This window comes from Schistocerca cancellata, chromosome 3, assembly GCF_023864275.1.
Source record: "Schistocerca cancellata isolate TAMUIC-IGC-003103 chromosome 3, iqSchCanc2.1, whole genome shotgun sequence".
NCBI lineage: Eukaryota > Metazoa > Arthropoda > Insecta > Orthoptera > Acrididae > Schistocerca > Schistocerca cancellata.
In genome coordinates, this window is record NC_064628.1 from 899720301 (window position 1) to 899746160 (window position 25860).

The following is a 25860-nucleotide window of genomic DNA, read 5'->3' on the forward strand; positions in this document are numbered from 1 at the left end:
CTTGTTCCACACTCTCTGTAGCATATCAGGCATAACAGTTTGGATGGATGCTGTTATTTCTCATTTCAAATCATCAATGGTGGCTGGGAGAGGTGGCCAAAACACCATATCCTTAACATACCCCCATAAGAAAAAAATCGCAGGGGGTAAGATCAGGACTTCTTGGAGGCCAGTGATGAAGTGCTCTGTCACGGGCTGCCTGGCGGCCGATCCATCGCCTCGGGTAGTTGACGTTCAGGTAGTTACGGACAGATAAGTGCCAATGTGGTGGCGCTCCATCCTGCATACAGTTGATTGTGGAATTTGCAGCTCTCTGCTAGCTCTGCGAGTCGATTTTCCTGGGCTGCTAACAAATGCTTGCTGGATGCGTGCTACATTTTCATCACTCGTTCTCGGCCGTCCAGAACTTTTCCCTTTGCACAAACACCCATTCTCTGTAAACTGTTTATACCAACGTTTAATACACCACCTATCAGGAGGTTTAACACCATACTTCGTTCGAAATGCACGCTGAACAACTGTCGTCGATTCACTTCTGCCGTACTCAATAACACAAAAAGCTTTCTGTTGAGCGGTCGCCATCTTAGCATCAACTGACGCTGATGCCTAGTCAACAGCACCTCAAGCGAACAAATGTACAACTAAATGAAACTTTATAGCTCCCTTAATTCACCGACAGTTAGTGCTTAGCTCTGCCTTTTGTCGTTGCAGAGTTTTAAATTCCTAAAGTTGTGGTATTCTTCTTGAATCACCCTGTATGTTGTATAGATCTTATTACAGTCTGCATATAGCATTTTTGTAGTATCATTTATCCCTGCAACCTTCAAGCCCTGAAAACAATAACCAAGAGAGAGAGGTGTAACTAAATTCAGCTTTGGATTTATCTTATTATATCATTGCTTTAAAATGTTAATACACACCTCACAGTTGTTGTTATCGCAATCTGCAAAATTACTAACAATTCTTGACAATAATTGAACTGAGCAGAGCCATAATGCACATGTACATCTACATCTACATGGCTACTCTGCAGATCACACTTAAGTGCATGGCAGAGGGTTCATCGAATCACCTTGACAATAATTCTCTATCATTCCACTCTCGTACAGCGCTCGGAAAAAAACAAATACCTATATCTTTCCAGGTGACCTCTGGTTTCCCATATTTTATTATGATGATCATTTCTCCATGTGTAGGTTGTCGTCAACTAAATAATTACACATTCAGAGCAGGAAGTTGGTATTTGGAATTTTGTGAAAAGTCCTGCCGTAGCGAGAAATGCCCTAGTTTTAATGAAGTCCATCCCAAAGCCCATATCATGTTTGTGACTGTCTCTCTCCTATTTCTCAATAATACAAAATGTGCTTCTCTTATTTGAACATTCTCGATGTACTCCGTTAATCCCATCTGGTTAGGATCCCACACCACCCAACAGTACTCCAAAACCCTGTTGCAGCATCTAAGTGTTCTGCCAAGAAAACAAGTATTTGGTTACCTTTCCAACAACATTTTCTGTGTGTTTTTTGCACTTTAAGCTGTTTGTAATTGTAATTCCTAGATATTTAATTGAATTTACAGACTTTGATTTGATTGATTTTATCATGTAAATGAAGTTTAATGGATTCCTTTTAACAGTCATGTGGATGACCTCACACTTTTCTCTTAAGTCAAAGTCTAGATTTGGACATACTTATCACAATCTCATAGAAACAAAAAGCATGTTCCGTGAACAATGAACTAAAAATTATTGATCACGTGAAGAATGATGCAAAAACAAGCTTAACATGTGAGTGTGTTGTATCTGACAGAACAATCAATGTGTGGATAAAAGAATGAATTAAACTTAGAAGTTTTGCAAACACAGTTGAAAATGGTGTGGTAATGGACAGAAACAGGACAGGACTATGAAAAGACATTGAATGTGGCAAATACTGTATGAATACTTTTAATAAAGTGAAGTGAAGGTGTGCCACTTTCTGAGCCAATTATTAAATCCCAAGTTGCAAAATTTCGCCTCCAATTTAGCCAGTAAACAAGACTTTTTTGCTGCCAACGAATGGTGGATATACTTCACATTGTCCTTAAATTCTACTCAGAGCCATGGTATGTGTAAATTTAAGTGCTCAAGTGTATAATTGTTATGAAATGGCACTTGCTTCCATGTAAAATGTCCAGGAAATGAGATGGGTTTGAAAACAAAGAGAGAATTATGTCATCCAAATGATTCAGGTAGCATAAGCTGAAACCTAAACAAATAAAGACAGAATTAATCACGTCCAAATGATATATGTAGCATAAGCTGAAACCTCTTTGTATAGGCTAGATTATAAGCCCGAGATGTTTGAAGCATGTAATCCCATCATCAATACAAAATTGGCTTCACCTAAAAACACATTAATTCAGCTGCTGGTTTATCATATGAGCATGCAAGGCTTATCCCCATGAATGGCTCACTTCACCAGTAAATTTAGATGAGATTGAAATGTCCTTGAAATCTATAAATCTGAAGACTGTTACATATTCAGTACACCTGGCGTAACAAAAGCACCAGTCTGGCCACAAGTGTTCCATTCAACCATATTCAACAGATGAAGAAAACAAAGCCACACACGTTTCAGCAGCAGTGACATCTCGTCTGTGTATGATGATCTATAATGCATTATTGATCTTGAACTGCCAGGCAGTTGTTGAGAACAAAAAACTTACTTCAGGATCACACATGGACATTATTGATTGTGTACGAAATGAGCATGTTAAAGTGATCGAATATAAGGTTGAAGGTGAAGAAAGCATTAGCATTGACAATATTCCTAGTACACGTGCAATGTGACTAACATAAACAAAGCTGTTATCAGAATTGGGAGACAAAGTGAAATAAACCATATTAAGTTGTTGCACATGAACAGTATAAAACACTAAACACAAAAGGAAATGCACAAAATGACCCAATAAAACAAGCTGACTGCTTAGAGCAGTGGAAAGCTGAACCTACAGTTGTTTACTGAGTATACTGTTGCAGCCAGTTCTGCTACTCTTCATTGCTCACTTTGAAACCGTGAACAGAGCTTGTTTTTGGAGTACTAGCTGTAACAGCTTACATATTTGTAGCAGCCCCAAATTTTTAACATTTCCAGCTGTGTTTGATGCAAGGAAACAGTGGTAAACTGTGATGAACTACCACGTAATAGACTTTTCACAGCACAGTTTCATTAATGTTTTTGTTTTTTAATATTTTGCCTCTCAACTGAATGATAACAGATGATTACATAAAAAAGAAATGTTCACAGCAAGACAGATGGACAATTATTCTGGCACCCATCTCTGTAATACCTTGTGGTTCCCTGGGTCCTTAGTGATCTGCCTCCTTACTGATTTGCCTCCCTTGTCCCACTTCCCTCAATTGTTTCTTTTTCTCTTCCAAATGTTAGGAATATAATTTTTTACTTCTTCATATGCTTTTTGTTAGCTGTACAGGACGTAGTGCCTCATAAATAGTGGCTATGAATATATGTAATTGTATATAATTGTAGTTCATGATATTTTGATACATCTCTTTAGGGTAAATAAACAGGGTCAGTGTTGTATTATGTTCACTTTTATAATAATTATGTATGCCAGAAATTTTATGTTTTTGAACTTTTTTCATTTTATTATATAATCTTGTCGTGTTTTAGTAGGAAACGACCTGATTTTTGTCCATTCAGGAAGGAGCAACCTCCATTTGGTGGTGCACCTTTCAGACCAGGAATGGCAGAACCAAGGAACATTCCACCTAAAGATGTCCGACCACCAAGTAATATTCCGCCAATGGACCGGACAAATGATTGTGAAATAATTGTCTGTAACAAGAGTCAGAGGTGAGTCTACATTTCTCATGCAGGGTTTTCTGCTTGTTTGGATTTTAGGCTAATTGTGTCTGCTTACCTCATCAGGACGAACACTAATAAAGGAATCAGTATTTTTCTGGCATAGTTTTTCAGTTTTTTTCCATTTGGGTTCATTTTGTTATTTTTGTGGTTTCAATAAAAACTAAACAAGACAATATTCGGTCAAGGTGGGGGGGGGGGGGGAGGGGGGGGGGGTTGGTCAGCATTAATAGAAATTAAGCTTGATTTAGTTTTACATAGTTTGATGAAAGCAACCAGTGTCTTATCAGGAAAGTTTTATTATTATTATTATTATTATTATTATTATTATTATTATTATTATTATTAGGAAGTCACTAGATCAGAAAAAGTTCCATATGCCAATACAAAGTTTCACACTGCTCATAGCAGTGCACAGTGCTTAGAATGCATTAAACAGCTGCCAGTGAAAAATTACAGAGAATGGCTCCACTTTAATCATACTGTGCTAACATATGCACAGTTAACATTCCTTATGTTTTGATGCTAAATTCTGGGGGCTCAAACCTTGTCTTCATTTGTAGCATATTTATGTGGATTTTAAGGGAATTATTTTCTCGCACTTATAGTGTAACACTTGCTCTCGAATTCAGTCAATGGTGCAACCCTTCCGCTGTTATGTGATGCCAAGTGAATTCATCAGTGGTGCAATCGTTCTGCTGTTATGCCATCACAGTTTTGAATGTTGTAGTGAAAGTATGTTTTAAGTTGATTCCAATTTACGAGGCATTACATTTAATCTTGTGGGTACCACAGAATGATTGTTACCTACATCCGTAACTGTATAAAAGCATATATTTACTGCAATTACTTAAATATGAATTGCACTATATTTCTGAAAGTGACATTACTCTTACAAGTATAGCATTCATACTGCAGGTAGAAGTATTGTGACTGATAGAAAAGTATTGCTTGAACTTTCTACTAGTCAGCTGCCTTGTAACATCTCTCTCTCTCAACTTTGGGAACTTTATAGTCACTGTAGAATGAAACTGATTTGCTTATCAAACCTTTTGGATGTTATAAAAAATTGTAGTTTTGCTGGCATAATGTACATTGTATAGTTGCTTGGATGGAGTTTGTTGATGCATACTAGCCTTGTGTCAAGAGACTGGTTTTTCAGCCTACTCTACATGCTGCATACAAGCAACTCAAGACCTGAAAAAGAATGTAAACAAGAGCCTTTGTGACTAATGCTCAGACAGTTTTGCTGAAGACCAACTCTATTAATGCCTTTGAATGAGCTTAGAAGTGTGCATGAGGTGTGTAGAATATTCCTCAACCTGGCAGGGAGTTGGCACTTACATTGATAAGTTTTTGTTGTGTTTGTGATATGTGGTAATGTAAGTCAAGTGTCCTGCTGATTTCTGGAATAGTTTTGTTCACTTGTCTTTTTAAAAGTAGTTTTGATGTGTGTATATTTCATTCAGCGGATAAACTTAACTTAGGACAGTTTATCAGCAACACAAATTCATCCAAAGCTTTGAGCAAAATATGAGCCTAATTTTGTTTTGGTTCCTAGACCCTTTTTCAACTGAGAAACAAGAGTCTGGTTTCTCTGCAAAGGATAGGTTACTGAATGGCATGAACAGGTACTTCAACGGGAAACTCTAACCTGTTGTTTACATATGACCCTCAAAAATGTTTTCATAAATAAGTGCCACCACTAAGATTGTGATGGTATGGGTTAACAGTAAGAAAACGATTGCTCTAAAATTCCACAATGTTCCTAATAAGGACATGTTTATCCCATCAGTCTCTATCAATGACGAACCAGTTGGTAACAATACTGAAACCAAATTCTTAGGACTTTGGCTGCAGAGTAACATCAGATGGAATAAGCATATTGAATATCTCAATGCAGAACTGAGCAAAACGTGTTACCTTCTTTGTTCATTAAAATCATGCTGTAGTGAGAAAACAGTATTGAATGCATATCGTGCGTACTTTCATTCTCGTCTTAGATATGAGGTCACCTTCTGGGGAAAATCTAAAACAGCTAATAGCACTTTTAAATTACAAAAAAGGGCCATTAGAATCTTGTTTGGGTGCATGCCTAGAGACTCTTGTAAACCACTGTTTAAGAAATCTGGTATTCCTCCATTACCATGTGTACACATTATGGAAACACTTTTCTTCTTTAAATTAAATGTAATAGACAAGGACTGGAGACTGCAAAAAAACTGTGATATATATGAACACTTTACCAGACAAAACAGAAACTTAACATATGACTCAAATCAGCACAGCACTGTGCCAAAAAGGTGCTTTTCACATGGGAGTTAGCTTTTATGTTTTCAAGAAGTTTGTTATAAAGCTTATCACTGAGGTCAATACCGTATTTACTCGAATCTAAGCCGCACTTTTTTTCCGGTTTCTGTAATCCAAAAAACCACCTGCGGCTTAGAATCGAGTGCAAAGCAAGCGGAAGTTCTGAAAAATGTTGGTAGGTGCCGCCACAACTAACTTCTGCTGTCGAATAGCTATATGTAGCACTACACAAGCATGCTTTGTGGGCACAAAGATAAATACTGGCGCCAAAACCTTTTTTTTTCTCCACCCCGAGTTTCGACCACTGCATTTTCATACTTTATCCAACGAAGTAAATACAAATTCCGTATTGTTCATCTTCGAATGTAGCAGAATTTCAATGTACTACGAAAATCCGACTGGCAAGACTGTTAGGGATGTTTGTCAATATGGCCAACTCTACGTTCCGAGTTTTTTCCTACCTGTGAGAAGAGATGGTTGCTAATAGGAACCTGATGAAATGTGAATCACATGCAGTATTCTCTGCACCATAAGAATAATACGAATATAAACATTTTGCCATGTATTCTTTCGTGTTTGCTGCTATCTCATTTAAATCCTGTCTGCCTAATAAACTACGAAACTAGAGTGAGACAACAGCAAACGCGGAAGAATATACGTATCGTGTCTTTTTTTATTCGTATTATTCTTATGCCTAATAGTGATATAGTCAGAAATGAAGCACGGCAACTGACTAGATTTTAAATGTAAGATGACTAATTTCTGTGCAGAATTTGATGTACTAAAGAAGCGGCCGCAAAGGTTTTCAAACGGAGAAAAATTTGCGCCTAACTCTCGTTCAGAACATGTTCTGTCATACGCAGTCTATTATTTGGTTCTTGTTGATCATTATCAAAGAAAGCAGCAGTGTAAGTAACAACAAATAGCAGTGTCTTGCCATTGTTTCGCTAATGAGACGATTCCTTTTTTTTTTTTTTTTTAAAGAGGCGGTAGCGCGCACAAAAGCAAGCCATGCCGCGAGTGGCGACAGGCCGTGAACACGCACTATCAGAATGCGACAAACAATGCATGACACAGTACAGTAATGCATTTTCAGCTTAGAGTGACGTAAACACCTATAACAAAAAAAAACGGCACTTACCAGACAAAGCAAAATAAGCAATCGATTCAAACCAGACGAAGCACGTGAAAAAGGAAGGGTACCCGTATAAATACGGACGGAGCGCCTGACGCATAGCAATGGCTACCTGGTAAAGCTTAACTGCTAAGCTTACGACTCGAACCAAACTACTGTCGCTGTATCGTCTTTCATTCAACCTAAATTGTGTCTCATATTACAATGGACCAACTTTATTTCGATTTGGAGGTGCGGCCTAAAACTTTTCTCTCCCCTTGAATTTCGAGTCTTGAATTTCAGGTGCGGCTTAGATTCGGGAAATATTTTTTTCCTTTATTTCGAGTCTCATTTTTCAGGTGCGGCTTAGATTCGAGTGCGGCTTAGATTCGAGTAAATACGGTACATTTGGAAAATCTCTAAAGTCATATTTACAGGATCACTGCTTTTACCTCATTGAAGAATATTTAAATTTATGAAATGTGTTATATAAATACTTACGTGTAAAGTGTATTATTGTAACCTTAAATATGTATGCCTTGAAATGACTTTCAGCCTGTATATTTATAACTTGACTTGTCCAATGTCTTATACATAAGCCGCTATGTAGACAACAGGACCAATAAAAAATACAATACAGTACAATACAATACAATACTGTTCAGTGCCCAAAGCGCAGAATGTCATGATGGTCATATCTTGACTGATTTATAAGGGATTCTAATGCAGCTGTACCAAAAAGAAAAGTAACTATTCCTGTGAATGGTACCCGACGTATGGTTGACGACATATGGAAGTTTTGGTTTGGCCGTGAGTTGTACACGGATAGCCAAATGGTAAGGTCACTGCTCGTGGTAAGTGGGAAATCCGGGTTCAAGTCTCGGTTCAGCACAGATTTTCACTGTCGTCATTCCATTCTACAGCTGATGGTAGTCATTATTCGCAATTGCAAAATCGTCTAATATGTCAGTATTAGTTTGGAGATAGTGTCCTTGTAACTGGCGCATGCACGGTATCAGTCTGTTGCAGAAAGCTGTGTGCAAAAACATGATTTTTCAGGGAATCGTATCTTGTGTTTTATTGATCACAGAGATAAAGAGGTCAAATGATTTGGATAGCTATTGGCCTAGTGACCATTTTTACACCTATCGGAGTAGCTATCCTTCAGTACAGGGTCAAAATTTGGACACTACACACTTCCTCCAACCCAGGCAAATTGAACAAATCTATCAGTTCTTTTGCATTATATGTGATGTAAGGTGGACTTAGGTGCCTCTCAAAAGCACCATTCGTTCGTGAGCAGTTCATTATAAAACCCTAAAAAACAATCATATGTGGGTATTAAAAGTACCAGCTGTGAGGGTGGCCACTTCTGTAATTTCTGTTCATGGCAGATTGTCAAAAATTTTTCCGTATGTTCTTAAATTGATGTTCTTGGATAACTTCATACAGTATTATTATCTGTTACTGAGATCCAAAGCTTTGAAGTTACATATCTGATCTGAGGCATAAATGTAGTTGTAACTAAAATAGTGAATGCATGGCAAGGATACTAGGGTCATCACAAGGGTCCTGAGGTTGGCCAACTAAGTTTTTAATCAGCATTTATTGCCGATGCACTTTCTCTGTATAATGGGCAATTAACTCCTATACAAATATGCCCAAAGCGGTAAAAAAAAATGGCCTAAAAAGGGTCATAATGTACCTAAAAATAACTAAAGATGATTGCCAAAATCTGTGCAAAACTGGAAAGTCTGCCAATTTAATAAAATATTTCTAATAACATTTTTACTTTCTTAAGATACAAATCATAGGGCTGGCATTTTCGATGAATTGCGATTGATTAGCAAAGTATCCAGAAGAAATGTAAACCTAATGATTTTGTGTTAACCTTGTCTAATGCATACTTATTTTCTGTTCTTATTTTCAAAGTATATAAATGTATTAAAGTATGTAAATAAACTGTCAAAACTTTACTGAACTATAGCACTCGTTTTATATAAGCAGCACACTCCATTGTAGTAGGTCACATAAAAGACAAATACTCTCCTCTTTAAAAGACTGTCAGAAAAGTGGGGAACCTGCTGTCTCACTCCACCTTCTTCACCAAAAATTTTGGCATGCAAACATATTCGTGCTTTTTTTGTGCTGATAGAGATTAGCAGAGAGAGAGTGATTGTGGAAGAGAGAAGAAATAGTGCCTGTGTGTGTGTGTGTGTGGGGGGGGGGGGGGGGGGGGGGGGAGTGATGGTGAGAGGGAGAAAGTGGCTGTGAAAGAGAGTGGGAATGAAAAAGAGAGGCGAATTCGAATTGACGCACAGGTGAACGTATTTTGAACTGAAATTTTAAACATGTGAGTAAATTGGAAAAAATAAGTTGGTTCCTCAGAATTTTTGTACTGCTGAGGTATGGTGCAGACAGTGGCATTGGGGAAGAAAGGCAGAAGAAGACAGTGTAAATGAAAGAGGACACAGTGATTGTGGGATATCTTGTAAATCAAGTGGAGAAAGAAAGAGACATTGGGGGGGGGGGGGGGGGGGAGAGAGAAAGAGACACGTAGGCAGTGGCAGTAGGTACGAATGCATAACCATGAAGAGAGACTGGCTAAAAGGAAGGAAGAGTGCGAATATGTTCACATGCCAAAAGTTTTTGGCGGGGAAGGCAGAATGAGGTTTGAGGCAGCTGGTTCGCAACTTTTCTGTCAATCATTTAGAGGAATGTATTTGCCTTTTTGTGCTCCAGAGCATTTTGCCACTGGTTGAAAATTGTTTGAGCTGTCGCGTTGTTGTTCCAGGCAGCGGACTTGCAAAGGTGTACGCAGTAAACTTCCGCATTGTCCTGCTTCGAAGCAATTTGGCAGATAGCATCGTAGTGGGGTGTTCTATGTGTATATGCTTTAAAAGGCACTGGTGGCAAACAACATTTGGAGGGCTTGTGGTTGAAATACTCTTGATGGGTCACGGTGCTGTCTTTCCATTCTAATGATCAACAGAAGTGGACTTAGGTAGGAGAGTTTAAAACTTTGTAGGTGGTTGAGAAAGTGTACTGGGAGATATCTGACTTGAGTAAAGCATGTAGAAAAGAACTTCAGTGCAGTATATGCCACAAATGCACCTGAAATTACAGGTGTGGCTCAATATTGGTAATTCCATAACCCAGGCTGTGTAAAGTTGAGTTTCTTTCCCTGTGTTGGAGGAGTTCTAGTCCAGCAGCTGCCATATACATGTTCTGATGCAAAATGATCAGTTAGCAGTGCACATATTCTGCCTGATGAGAGGATGACAGATACTGTCTAATGAAATGGTTGAAGTCTCTGTGAATGAATCAGATATCTGCACTACATGATACAAAGAAATGTATGTTGACTTGCCTCCATGAAGTGTCATCCACCTTTGGGAGATGCTCATTGTCTTTTTGCTTTGTCAAACAGCAGAAACACCGGGGTGGCAGGACTTGACACCATTGATGAGTTTTATGCAGTGGTTCTTGAAAGTGCTGTGCTGTTGCTGTCTGCTGCTGAAGTTGTTACATTAACTGTTGAGTGGTTTCCATGCTTCCCAACACTTCATAGTTCAAAAATACCATCATGGTTGTGCTATCTCACAATCATGTCATCACCATATTTGCAGACAGCAATTGACATTTATTTCTACATAAAACTTGATACAGTTACATGAAATAAATGTGGCATCATAAACATGGAAACAGATAACTTCATCATTTGCTGAGCCAGGCAGGTCACAAGGTGAAAACCTGTCCTATTCCCGGCCCAAGCAATAGTGCAGCAGCAGCAGCAGCAGATAACAGGCAAAGTCCAAATGGGAAACTAAACACAATGCAAAGAATCACCCAGTTCACCATGTAAGTCACATAGAGATCACTGTTGGATGGTAGCAAAGGCCAACAATGAACCAGCTTATATAAACAGCTTTATTTGCGCAATAGAATTCTTTGATCTATTTCATTTGTGCTTCTCCTCTGCATGTAGTTTAATACAATATCTTTTCTGTCCCATGATATCATGCTGTTGCAGTATTTATAGAATACTATAGCTTCATCAGGCCATAAAGACCTTGTGCTTTGAACTCCCATGCTCCCTCGTTGGCAGCAGTTGTGTGCTTCGGCATGTTTACAATTACAAAAACTGTATCTGGGAATTAGATCAATATAAACAGTGACAAAGCACAAGAATACATTGTCAGTACTGCACTATTTGGACAAGTATGTGAAACATAACAACCGCCCTACATAGCAAAAGATCTTGCAGTGGGATGAATTTTGGCTTTATAAATACAATTGTAAATAATTCGCTTTCAGCACAGAAACTGTTCAAACTACTTTTGATACCAGTGTCAACGCAATCCAGTCACTGTTAAATGACATTTCAGTTGATTAATATATATGTTATAAGCTGAGTTTGCATTAGCTTTCATACTCCAGGTACTCTCGAAGAGGTATACTCTGGCCCTTTGGTCTTGCATGAGACACTTTAAGTGACTTATAGGACATCAGTTGTGCTCTTGGTCAGGGGTTTGCTGTAAAAGGCCAAACAAGAGAAATGTTTCGTGCTTTGCGTGCGTACATTGTTGACAATTCTTCTTGGTGAATTAAAACCATGTGTCAGACCAGCACTCAGAATTTCAAATCAGCACACACACTGCTGCAGAGGGAATATGCATTCTGGAAACAATCCCACAGGCTGTCACTAAGCCATGTCTCTGTAGTATCCTTTCTTCCAGGAGTGCTAGTTATGCAGGAGAACTTGTAAAGTTTGGAAGGTACAAAATGAGGTACTGGTGGAAGTAAAGCTGTGAGGATGGGTCATGGGTTGTGTTTGGGTAGCTCAGTCAGTAGAGCACTTGCCCACAGAAAGCAGAGGTGCCAGGTTTGAATCCTGGTCTGGCATACAGTTTTAATCATTCCACTGCAGAGTGAAAATTCATTCTGGAGAAAATGATTGTTTGGCTTGAAATATGGCATCCCGGCTACAGCCCACAACTGAAATATGTTTTCCCGGCTACGACACAAGTTTAACATATGCTCACTATTTTTTATTTACTTAAATTTGCCATATTTCGTGACAGTACCTTTTCCGTTAGACGTTTGCAAGGCGATATTAGTCTTGGCTTCAGTTGTCTAAGTATGATTCCACAATGCATCGTTGTCGGCTGCAGAAAAGACGTGGTTCAACGTGTTTCTCTCATTTTGGTGTTTCAAATACAGTTTCTTCAAATGTAGTTTCTTCTTTTTATTTAATACAAAAATAATAGTAACATAATTCAAAATTATTTATGACGGCGACCTTCACATTGTTCTTCCGTCAACACACACCAAGAGTTAGCTGCCGACTGACTATAGTCAAAGACGACTCCAACGTCAAAGATATTTTACACAATTCACAAGTTTCCACTTGTAATCAGTCTCTTTGCTATTCTTCGATACATTTTCTAATAGTAATCAATATGCTTTTACTCTCAAAAACAGAAGTAAATTAACATATAATAAGACAAATTATAATAACTCCTGACAAAAATATAAGAAAACATTTACAATTCGGTATCGATAAATACGGTAAAAAAATTACATCTCCCAGATCCATTACAGGCTTCAGTGCTGGAGCATTGAAGTTACGTGGTAACATTGAAAAGGTAGAACTTACAGAACTGAATTGACCACAGTTCCCCAGACACGAAATCAAAGAGCTAGTAAAAACATACAGATATACATTTACTAGGATGTCACCTTATCACTGCCATTTCAACCCAAACGGTGGAACTTTGAAGTTACTCCTATCATTACCATTTACCCACGTATTATGTCAATTTTTCGAGTCCCAGTCCCAACAGCATTAAATGGATGTTAAAACGACTCATTTATAAATTTTCCCTTCCTCCTTAGTGCTTTCAGAGTTGATGGTATTGTAAGCTGGAGTGAATCGGGTTTTTAATATCATTCATTTACTGTAGTGATATTGCAATACAAATTTGAAGTGTTAACTGTACAACCTTGATGATGGTACATTCACGTGTTAATTTTTTATTCATAATTGCGCTTATTATTTTAATTGTTGACTGGTTTCACCTCACAAGGTGAGGTGAATTTTTATTTATTTTGTATGTACATACCAAGTTGGAATCCAATCACTATTTTGAAGCTTAAAAAAAATATATTGGTATATTCACAACAACATATTACATTTTCTATCCGAAACAAGTTTTTGTAGGTTAATTGAATTCAAAATTACTGCTTCAAAAACACTTGTATTCAGGAAAATTTACAAGCAAATATCAGTTTCAGTAAGTCTATGACATTATCAGCATGAAACATATTTACTCAATAATAAAATCATCTATTCCATCAAGTATATATTTACCTTGCCTTCATTTTAATTTGACTCTTGATGTTCTGTATCACTGTTAGGTGTTCTGGAGGTAGAATCGGAATCACATGATAGGGACTCCTTGCTTTCAGTACTGTAAGTATCATTTTCATTGCAGACCCTTATAACGGTACCCATTTGTGGAGTTAACATGAAGTGCTTTGCTTGCCATGACTTTCCTTCTGTTAGATTAAAGTGAACCTATTTCAGTGGCATTTTGAAGGCTGTTGTCCAAGAAACGTCTTGTTATTCAGTATCATATGTATCTGTGTCTTCTGGAATCTGTCATCGGGGCAATAAGGAAAAATTCCTGCTTTTCCAAATCCACGGTCTGTCATGTGTGGAATGAAAATTATTTGCATCCTTCCTTCCTTCAAGAAGCTCAAGCCCTTAACCCAGAAAAGTTTCCGTGCCGCATTGACTTCTGCATGTGGTTTTTGTGGAAGTGTGCCATTCCACCTGAATTCACACACTTTGTACTTTTTACAAATGAGGCATCCATCCTTCACAAGGGAAGGTATCTTCAACAACCACAATCAACATTTGTGCACAAGGAAAAATCTGCTAGCTGTCTTTGTTTGTGGTCACCAAGAGCACTTCACCATCATCATTTGGGCTGGTTTGCTAGGCAGTAACATGATTGGTCCATGGATGCTCCCCCAACGACTGAATGCAGATACTTAAAATTTGTCAGGGAAACACTGCCTGAGTTGTTGGAACATGCTCCACTCACCTGTGGCAGCATATATGGTATTGGCATGATGGTGCATCTGCTGGCTTCTCTCATGGGGTGTGAAATCATTTTGATGGTATTGGATAGGGTGCAGTGGACCATTGGCATGGCTTGCATGTTCCGTCGATGCTTGATGCCCCTTGATTTTTTGTTTTGTTTTGGTACACCTGAAATCTGTTGTGTATGAAATACCTGTCAAGACAGATGAAGAATTAATAGTGTGAATTATGCCAGCTTCTGATGTAATCCCACTTTGCCAGGTGTGTTTGAAAGGGTGTGATAATCTCTTGGATGTTGTTTTCTGGAATGCATTCAAGCAGAATGATGTAATTTCGAGCAGTTTTTATTACTGTTTTCAAATAAAGGTCACAAAACATGAGCCCCATCTTCTTTTGCCTCAGTGTCTCTGAGAAAATCAAAACGTTGACCTGCTACCATGTGAACTCGGATGACACATTATATGCTACCTTCCTGGCAGTGCATAACGCTGTTAAATGATGCCTGGTGATGAATGTTAAGAGTTGTGGGTATGGGTTGTTATGCGAAAGTTGCTTGTTATGACCCACTCTACCAGCCCTCTCATTTTTTACATTCATTTTAGAAATATCCAGTAGTTTCACAAATATGGGTAAAGAAAATGCTGCCTGTCAATCCAGTAGTGAAACAGTATAGTCAGATTAGATTAGATTAGATTAATACTAGTTCCATGGATCATGAATACGATATTTCGTAATGATGTGGAACGAGTCAAATTTTCCAATACAAGACATAATTGAGTTAATTTAACAACATACTTAAAAACAAAGATGATGTGACTTACCAAATGAAAGTGCTGGCAGGTCGACAGACACACAAACGAACACAAACATACACACAAAATTCAAGCTTTCGCAACAAACTGTTGCCTCATCAGGAATTAGGGAAGGAGAGGGAAAGACGAAAGGATGTGGGTTTTAAGGGAGAGGGTAAGGAGTCATTCCAGTCCCGGGAGCGGAAAGACTTACCTTAGGGGGAAAAAAGGACGGGTATACACTCGCGCGCGCGCACACACACACATATCCATCCACACATATACAGACACAAGCAGACATATTGGTCTTTAAATATGTCTGCTTGTGTCTGTATATGTGTGGATGGATATGTGTGTGTGTGTGCGCGAGTGTATACCCGTCCTTTTTTCCCCCTAAGGTAAGTCTTTCCGCTCCCGGGACTGGAATGACTCCTTACCCTCTCCCTTAAAACCCACATCCTTTCGTCTTTCCCTCTCCTTCCCTCCTTCCTGATGAGGCAACAGTTTGTTGCGAAAGCTTGAATTTTGTGTGTATGTTTGTGTTCGTTTGTGTGTCTGTCGACCTGCCAGCACTTTCATTTGGTAAGTCACATCATCTTTGTTTTTAGGTATATTTTTCCTTCGTGGAATGTTTCCTTCCATTATAACAACATACTTAAGTTAATATAACAACTTTTTCATTTTTGTGTTTTTTTTATTTTTATTTTTTTTTATTAATATTTTTTTTTTTTAATTTATATCTAAAAATTCCTCTATGGAGTAGAAGGAGTTGTCATTCAGAAATTCTTTTAATTTCTTCTTAAATACTTGTTGGTTATCTGTCAGACTTTTGATACTATTTGGTAAGTGACCAAAGACTTTAGTGCCAGTATAATTCACCCCTTCCTGTGCCAAAGTTAAATTTAATCTTGAATAGTGAAGATCATCCTTTCTCCTAGTATTGTAGTTATGCACACTGCTATTACTTTTGAATTGGGTTTGGTTGTTAATAACAAATTTCATAAGAGAGTATATATACTGAGAAGCTACTGTGAATATCCCTAGATCCTTAAATAAATGTCTGCAGGATGATCTTGGGTGGACTCCAGCTATTATTCTGATTACATGCTTTTGTGCAATAAATACTTTATTCCTCAGTGATGAATTACCCCAAAATATGATGCCATATGAAAGCAACGAGTGAAAATAGGCGTAGTAAGCTAATTTACTAAGATGTTTATCACCAAAATTTGCAATGACCCTTATTGCATAAGTAGCTGAACTCAAACGTTTCAGCAGATCATCAATGTGTTTCTTCCAATTTAATCTCTCATCAATGGACACACCTAAAAATTTGGAATATTCTACCTTAGCTATATGCTTCTGATTAAGGTCTATATTTATTAATGGCGTCATACCATTCACTGTACGGAACTGTATGTACTGTGTCTTATCAAAATTCAGTGAGAGTCCGTTTACAAGGAACCACTTAGTAATTTTCTGAAAGACAGTATTGACAATTTCATCAGTTAAGTCTTGTTTGTCAGGTGTGATTACTATACTTGTATCATCAGCAAAGAGAACTAACTTTGCCTCTTCATGAATATAGAATGGCAAGTCATTAATATATATTAAGAACAACAAAGGACCCAAGACTGACCCTTGTGGAACCCCATTCTTGATAGTTCTCCAGTTTGAGGAATGTGCTGATCTTTGCATATTATGAGAACTACTTACTTCAACTTTCTCCACTCTTCCAGTTAGGTACGAATTAAACCATTTGTGCACTGTCCCACTCATGCCACAGTACTTGAGCTTGTCTAGCAGAATTTCATGATTTACACAATCAAAAGCCTTTGAGAGATCACAAAAAATGCCAATGGGTGGTGTTCTGTTATTCAGATCATTCAAAATTTGATTGGTGAAAGCATATATGGCATTTTCGCATTTTTTGGCAGCCAAGTTTGTTTCTATTTTGGTTTTTGCCTGCTGTGTAAGTACATTTGCAATGCTTTGTCTGGTTTCAGGGAATATGCTGAATATATTGAACACTGGTTGAAAGGAGTTGGTCTTACTGTTGATTTATTATTCCCAAATGAGGAAGTGCCCCTAAGTAGGGTACTGGCAAATATAGCAAGCCGTGGAACATTGTATGCAATAGTGGTTATGCCACAGAATGAAGAGCATCGCAGTCTCACGTTAAACATTCTTCATGGCTTGCCACAAGGTATTTCTTTGTTTCATGTTTGAATGTAGATTGAATTCGTATTTAAATTTCCTTGGTGTTGTGACTTTCAAGTTCATCAGAATATTTCAAATATTTATAGAGTATGTCTATAGACTGAAGCAGTGAGTGAAAATTTTTACCAAGGCTGGGAATCAAACTGGGGTCTTGTGCTTATTAGGCAGGTGTGTTAGCCATGAAGGTTCAATGCTGAGGTGTTATTCCACAACATGGAGAGCCTCAGCAATTCTGCTTGTGTGTAAGGGGGAATTAAAGTAGACTGTGGCGGCAGTGAGAATTTGGATCAAGGAGGGAGGTGTGCCAGGGTAATCCGTGCAGTTGTGTGGACCACTGTGCCAAGGTGGCTTAGTGGCTAGTGCACCTGCCTGGTAAGCAGAAGATCCAGGTTCGGTTCCCGGACTTGGTACAAATTTTCGTTCACCGCTTCAGTTTATATTCATAAAATTATATCTGTATGGATCCAGCTAAGTCTCTGAAAGTGTGTAATTTCATTCTATAACTATAGAGTAACTGTAGTGTAGGGACTGTTTTAATTTTTACAATTACTATTTACTGGTGTGTAATGATATTTATCAAATTCATCATTTAAAAAATACATTCTGTAACACAGGTATTCAATTAATAGTCATTGTTATTTTAATTTGAAATTTAGTTACATTTCCTGTCATTCTTATCTTAGCATATATATGGCAGTAACAGTCGTAAAAGTAACTGCAGTGTTTAATTAGCTTTCATTCTCAGAGTTGTAACGACAGTAAATTTTGGCGATCAACAATATATGCAAATCGTAGCCAAGGCTTTATTGTGGTAACTGGGTCTAAGAGTTCACAAATGATTTGCATAGACCATTCAATGCTAACATTTGAGTTAATAGTCATTAATGAAGCAAAGCCTATAAACAAGTTCATGGCAGTATGGAAATTCACTGACAATGAAGTGAATGTTTGTATGAAGTAAGTACAAGATGAAGAATGTGTTTAAAAGGATACTAGTTCTACATGATATGTTGAGTTGCAGACAGGCACAACAAAAAGACTGCTAAACAAGTAAGCAAGCTTTCGGCCAAAAAGCTGCCTTCTTCTTCTTCTGCTTCTTCTTCTTCTTCTTCTTCTTCTTCTCCTCTCTCTCTCTCTCTCTCTCTCTCACTCACTCACTCACTCACTCACACACACACACACACACACACACACACACACACACACACACACACACAGCAACTCTCACACATGATGATGTCACTATTCCATCCTGGATTTTCCTTTGTTTTAGTTCTTCACAAAAATTTTTCTGGGACTTCAGAAGGTAAGATTTCGTGCCCTGAAGCAGTTATTTGTGCTGTATGTGCAGGAGAAACTCAATGCAGGCTTCTCGATTAACCAAGAAGTTATCGAAATAAAGGTGGCATTTCCTTTAAAATAAATATGGTCTTGTGTGTGTGAGGGTGATGAAAATGGCTAAACTTGAAATGAAAGATAATGGCAATAATTATGATGTGATCGCGCAGACTGGGCTTCACAACATACGTGCTCGCGGAGCAAGCTGTGAGCAGCAAGGCGTGAGTACGGAGCAGTGCGAGCACGCTACCCCCACTACCGGACCAGAGCGGAGAGGGGGGAGAGTCACGTGCGGCACACAACAGCTGCCGCCAGTCAATGTAAATCCGCGGCCACCTGCAGGGATATCACTCACGAATTATCACTGCGACAAATGAAACAAATAAAGTAGAATGTACACGTGCCACGTAATTTTATTATCTTAGTGTATGCCTCTACATTCGTATTAATTTGTGAACTGTTACACAATAAAAGGTGTCACTGAAGTGTGGGATTCTCGGTTATCTTGTACTTTTTGCCCTTTACAATTGCATCTACGTTCGGAGTAATTGTTCTTTTGCATTGTAGGCGCAGCGTGCAGTTTAAATTTCGATCAGACAATGCGTTTCTCAGGCGCGTCTTGTTACATTTCATTACAGAGAACAGTTCTACATCAACATCTACATTTATACTCCGCAAGCCACCCAACGGTGTGTGGCAGAGGGCACTTTACGTGCCACTGTCATTACCTCCCTTTTCTGTTCCAGTCGCGTATGGTTCGCGGGAAGAACGATTGTCTGAAAGCCTCTGTGCGCGCTCTAATCTCTCTAATTTTACATTCGTGATCTCCTCGGGAGGTATAAGTAGTGGGAAGCAATATATTCGATACCTCATCCAGAAACGCACCCTCTCAAAACCTGGCGAGCAAGCTACACCGCGATGCAGAGCGCCTCTCTTGCAGAGTCTGCCACTTGAGTTTGTTAAACATCTCCGTAACGCTATCACGGTTACCAAATAACCCTGTCACAAAACGCGCCGCTCTTCTTTGGATCTTCTCTATCTCCTCCGTCAACCCGATCTGGTACGGATCCCACACTGATGAGCAATACTCAAGTATAGGTCGAACGAGTGTTTTGTAAGCCATCTCCTTTGTTGATGGACTACATTTTCTAAGGACTCTCCCAATGAATCTCAACCTGGTACCCGCCTTACCAACAATTAATTTTATATGATCATTCCACTTCAAATCGTTCCGCACGCATACTCCCAGATATTTTACAGAAGTAACTGCTACCAGTGTTTTTTCCGCTATCATATAATCATACAATAAAGGATCCTTCTTTCTATGTATTCGCAATACATTACATTTGTCTATGTCAAGGGTCAGTTGCCACTCCCTGCACCAAGTGCCTATCCGCTGCAGATCTTCCTGCATTTCGCTACAACTTTCTAATGCTGCAACTTCTCTGTATACTACAGCATCATCCGCGAAAAGCCGCATGGAACTTCCGACACTATCTGCTAGGTCATTTATATATATTGTGAAAAGCAATGGTCCCATAACACTCCCCTGTGGCACGTCAGAGGTTACTTTAACGTCTGTAGACGTCTCTCCGTTGATAACAACATGCTGTGTTCTGTTTGCTAAAAACTCTTCAATCTAGACACACAGCTGGTCTGATATTCCGTAGGCTCTTACTTTGTTTATCAGGCGACACCGGGGAACTGTATCGAACACCTTCTGGAAGTCAAGAAAAATAGCATCTACCTGGGAGCCTGTATCTAATATTTCCTGGGTCTCATGAACAAATAAAGCAAGTTGGGTCTGTTTCCGGAATCCATGTTGAATTTCCAAAAACGACACGATACTCGAGCGAAAAACATGTTCTAAAATTCTACAACAGATCGATGTCAGAGATATAGGTCTATAGCTTTGCACATCTGCTCGACGACCCTTCTTGAAGACTGGGACTACCTGTGCTCTTTTCCAATCATTTGGAACCTTCCGTTCCTCTAGAGACTTGCGGTACACGGCTGTTAGAAGGGGGGCAAGTTCTTTCGCGTACTCTGTGTAGAATCGCATTGGTATCCCGTCAGGTCCACAAACATACGTGGAACCGAACATTAATATAATTGTAGCTGCCAGTTTGTGCAAACGAGGAAATCTATCCTGAGGGAAGTGTCTGTAGAATTCCAAAATGTTTTTCTTGTTCTGAAATTTGTCTCTGTATTCTCTGTCACACTGCAGGTCAATAATTTCTAGTTGCAGCTCAGGACGAATCTCTTCAATATTCGCCGAATATGGAGAGGAGAACAGTTCAAAATCACTGTCTAGTGCTGTCAGATCTTGAAAGTGTTGATCAAATTCTTGCTTAAGGGCAACTAAACTATGTGAATAACGTTCACAGTCTTTCTGAACATCTTGCATGGATAATAATTTAGGAAAATGAGCTAGATTTCCTGTTTCCAGCTGACTCACCCAAAGTGTCAATTTCATTTTGAAAGCTCATATTTAATCTATGAAATGAGTAATTAGCAGATCTTTACCTTGTAGTAGCAGTAGGGGAAGCAGTGGTTGGGAAAGGAGTAAGACTGGGTTGTAGCCTCTCCCCGATGTTATTCAATCTGTATATTGAGCAAGCAGTAAAGGAAACAAAAGAAAAATTCGGAGTAGGTATTAAAATTCATGAAGAAAAAAAAACTTTGAGGTTCGCCGATGACATTGTAATTCTGTCAGAGACAGCAAAGGACTTGGAAGAGCAGTTGAACGGAATGGACAGTGTCTTGAAAGGAGGATATAAGATGAACATCAACAAAAGCAAAACGAGGATAGTCAAATTAAGTCGGGTGATGCTGAGGGAATTAGATTAGGAAATGAGACGCTTTAAGTAGTAAAGGAGTTTTGCTATTTAGGGAGTAAAATAACCGATGATGGTCGAAATAGAGAGGATATAAAATGTAGACTGGCAATGGCAAGGAAAGCGTTTCTCAAGAAGAGGAATTTGTTAACATCGAGTATAGATTTAAGTGTCAGGAAGTCATTTCTGAAAGTATTTGTATGGAGTGTAGCCATGTATGGAAGTGAAACATGGGACGATAACTAGTTTGGACAAGAAGAGAATAGAAGCTTTTGAAATGTGGTGCTACAGAAGAATGCTGAAGACAAGGTGGATAGATCACGTAACTAATGAGGAGGTATTGAATAGGATTGGGGAGAAGAGAAGTTTGTGGCACAACTTGACTAGAAGAAGGGATCGGTTGGTAGGACATGTTTTGAGGCATCAAGGGATCACAAATTTAGCATTGGAGGGCAGTGTGGAGGGTAAAAATCGTAGAGGGAGACCAAGAGATGAATACACTAAGCAGATTCAGAAGGATGTAGGTTGCAGTAGATACTGGGAGATGAAGAAGCTTGCACAGGATAGAGTAGCATGGAGAGCTGCATCAAACCAGTCTCAGGACTGAAGACCACAACAACAAACAACATACCTTGTAGTGAAATGGTCAAAGCATTCTGATGGCTAGTTAAATCTGCTAAGAACGCGAGATCACATTTCCATGAAGGCTCTTTCAATTCAGGAACACACATGTTATTTATTTCCATGAACATATTTATCTTATCTAATAAGCAAAAAAATTGATTTAATAATTCGCCACGACTAAGCCAGCGGACCTCGCTATATTAAGGCAGGCTCCCATACTGGCTTTCTACATCCTCAAGAAAGCTTTTAAATTGCCTGTGTTGTAGCCCATGCTTCCTTATATAATTGGTTGCACGAACAACAACACTCATCACATTTTTTAGAGCGATACTCTTTGCACATAATTTTTCCTGGTGGATCACACAGTGAACGCCCCTTATTTCATTCGGCATGTTCAGTTTTTGCATTTTCTCCTTCAACAGCGCAATGAAACCTGATTTTGTTCCCTGTCATCGCTGGTGCACCGTCTGTAGACACTGAAACTAAAGAATTCCATGACAATCCTATATTTTCAACACTTTCTTCAACACTACTTAAAATATCACCTTCGGTTGTAGTGTTCTTCATGGCTGCTACATCGAGGAGCTCCTCCCTCCTCTAATAAATATGGCAAGCTGTGCTTTTTCCAGTGATATAAACACTTTCGTCCAGAGCTAGAGAATACGCCATAAAATCTTTACAGAGATTTGCAAGCTGGCTCTGGACGTCGTCTGCCATGTCCTGTATGCGACGCATAATGGTCATGTTAGATAATGGCACAATCCGAAACTGTTCAACTTGAGATGGACACAAATGTTCCGCTGCAACTACCAAACATTCTTTTATTAAATCGCCATCAGTGAAGGGGCGCAGGGCTTTTGCTAAAAGCGAAGCAATTTTGTAACTCACTCTGAGAGCTGCCTCGGTTGATTTTTCTTCGTCGTCCAGATCTTCTTCGGATAGCTTCCTTTTAAGTTTAATAACTTCCTGTGCACGATCTGGTCTTCCGTGGTCTTTCGCGTGGTACGACATATAATGTCGCTGCAAATTAAATTTCCTAAAAGAATTCAGCGTTTTGTGACATACTAAACATTTTGCAACACCATCTTTTTCTGTAAACCGATACAATTCATCCCAATGGGGGTTGAACTGCGAAAGCATGGTTGGGGTTACACAACGGCGACTTGACATGATTCTTAACCAGCGAAGTGACTGTTATCTGAGCTGATCTTAGTACTTTAAAACGTTACACAGTCGGCGCGAATTCAATAGGCACGCTGCAGCCCTATTCAAGCGTGCGCGCGCATTTCTTCCTTCCTTCCCTCCCTCCCTCCCTACTCCGCGACCTTGCACCTGCTCGCGAGCACGTGTCTGAGCAGACGCGAGTACTCACGCTCGAAACCGGCCAGTTGTTAAGCCCTGCATTAGATGGTAGGGGTGGGGGGATGTTTTGAAAGTAAATATCCTTGTAATTTATTAGTTTTTATTTGCTTTTTTAATGCCGCAATTTAAGCAACCAGTAATTTTCATAAATGTAAAACTGATAATGTTGGCTTTTTTGTTAGATTTGAAGATATTTTTTGTCAATAACACAACTTGTAATTTTGATAAGACAGTATTTGGTAAAAATAAGAAAAAAATATAAAAGTATCTTCAAAACCCTGAGTTCATTTATATTGAGGGGCCCCTTATCATAGGGTAAATATGATCGATTTTGTTACATGAAAAGACTGTACAGAAATTGATCTAAAACATACTGCACCTACAATATCAGGGATGTCTACAAAAGGGCATTCTTTATATTAAAAACAAAGATTCCATGACTTACCAAGCGGGAAAGTGCTGGTAGATAGGCACAATAAAAAACACACAAACACACACACAAAATTTCGAGCTTTCGCAACCCCCGGTTGCTTTGTCAGGAAAGAGGGAAGGAGAGGGAAAGATGAAAGGATGTGGGTTTTAAGGGAGAGGGTAAGGAGTCATTCCAATCCCAGAAGTGGAAAGACTTACCTTAGGGGGAAAAAAGGACAGGTATACACTCGCGCGCGCGCACACACACACACACACACACACACACACACACACACACACACACACACATATCCATCCACACATATACAGACACAAGCATACATATTTAAAGACAAAGAGTTTGGGCAGAGATGTCAGTCGAGGCGGAAGTGCAGAGGCAAAGATGTTGTTGAGTGACAGGTGAGGTATGAGTGGCGGCAACTTGAAATTAGCGGAGATTGAGGCCTGGTGGATAATGGGAAGAGAGGATATATTGAAGGGCAAGTTCCCATCTCCAGAGTTCGGATAGGTTGGTGTTAGTGGGAAGTATCCAGATAACCCGGACGGTGTAACACTGTGCCAAGATGTGCTAGCCGTGCACCAAGGCATGTTTAGCCACAGGGTGATCCTCATTTCCAACAAACACTGTCTGCCTGTGTCCATTCATGCGAATGGGCAGTTTGTTGCTGGTCATTCCCACATAGAAAGCGTCACAGTGTAGGCAGGTCAGTTGGTAAATCACGTGGATGCTTTCACACGTGGCTCTGCCTTTGATCGTGTACACCTTCCAGGTTACAGGACTGGAGAAGGTGGTGGTGGGAGGGTGCATGGGACAGGTTTTACACCGGGGGCGGTTACAAGGGTAGGAGCCAGAGGGTAGGGAAGGTGGTTTGGGGATTTCATAGGGATGAACCAAGAGGTTACGAAGGTTAGGTGAACGGTGGAAAGACACTCTTGGTGGAGTGGGGAGGATTTCATGAAGGATGGATCTCATTTCGGGGCAGATTTTGAGGAAGTCGTATCCCTGCTGGAGAACCACATTCAGAGTCTGATCCAGTCCCGGGAAGTATCCTGTCACAAGTGAGGCACTTTTGGGGTTCTTCTGTGAGAGGTTCTGGGTTTGAGGGGATGAGGAAGTGGCTCTGGTTATTTGCTTCTGTACCAGGTCGGGAGGGTAGTTGCGGGATGCGAAAGCTGTTTTCAGGTTGTTGGTGTAATGATTCAGGGATTCAGGACTGGAGCAGATTCGTTTGCCACGAAGGCCTAGGCTGTAGGGAAGGGACCGTTTGATATGGAATGGGTGGCAGCTGTCATAATGGAGGTACTGTTGCTTGTTGGTGGGTTTGATGTGGACGGATGTGTGAAGCTGGCCGTTGGACAGATGGTCAACGTCAAGGAAAGGGGCATGGGATTTGGAGTAGGACCAGGTGAATCTGATGGAACCAAAGGAGTTGAGGTTGGAGAGGAAATTCTGGAGTTCTTCTTCTCTGTGAGTCCAGATCATGAAGATGTCATCAATAAATCTGTACCAAACTTTGGGTTGGCAGGCTTGGGTAACCAAGAAGGCTTCCTCTAAGGGACCCATAAATAGGTTGGCATACGAGGGGTCCATCCTGGTACCCATGGCTGTTCCCTTTAATTGTTGGCATGTCTGGCCTTCAAAAGTGAAGAAGCTGTGAGTCAGGATGAAGCTGGCTAAGGTGATGAGGAAAGAGGTTTTAGGTAGGGTGGCATGTGATTGGCGTGAAAGGAAGTGCTCCATTGCAGCGAGGCCCTGGACGTGCGGGATATTTGTGTATAGGGGAGTGGCATCAATGGTTACAAGGATGGTTTCCGGGGGTAACAGACTGGGTAAGGATTCCAGGCGTACGAGAAA

General features: G+C 39.6%; 1 protein-coding gene across 4 annotated transcripts in view; it reads left to right on the forward strand.

Moving 5' to 3' along the window:
* Positions 1-25860, forward strand: part of LOC126175973 (nuclear receptor coactivator 5) — a 156016-nt gene that overhangs the window by 88668 nt on the left and 41488 nt on the right. For all 4 annotated transcript variants that reach the window (XM_049923070.1, XM_049923069.1, XM_049923071.1 and 1 more), the window contains 2 exons: positions 3705-3857; positions 17199-17398. In XM_049923070.1, the coding sequence (XP_049779027.1) occupies positions 3705-3857; positions 17199-17398 (353 nt within the window). The remainder of the gene's footprint in view (positions 1-3704; positions 3858-17198; positions 17399-25860) is intronic.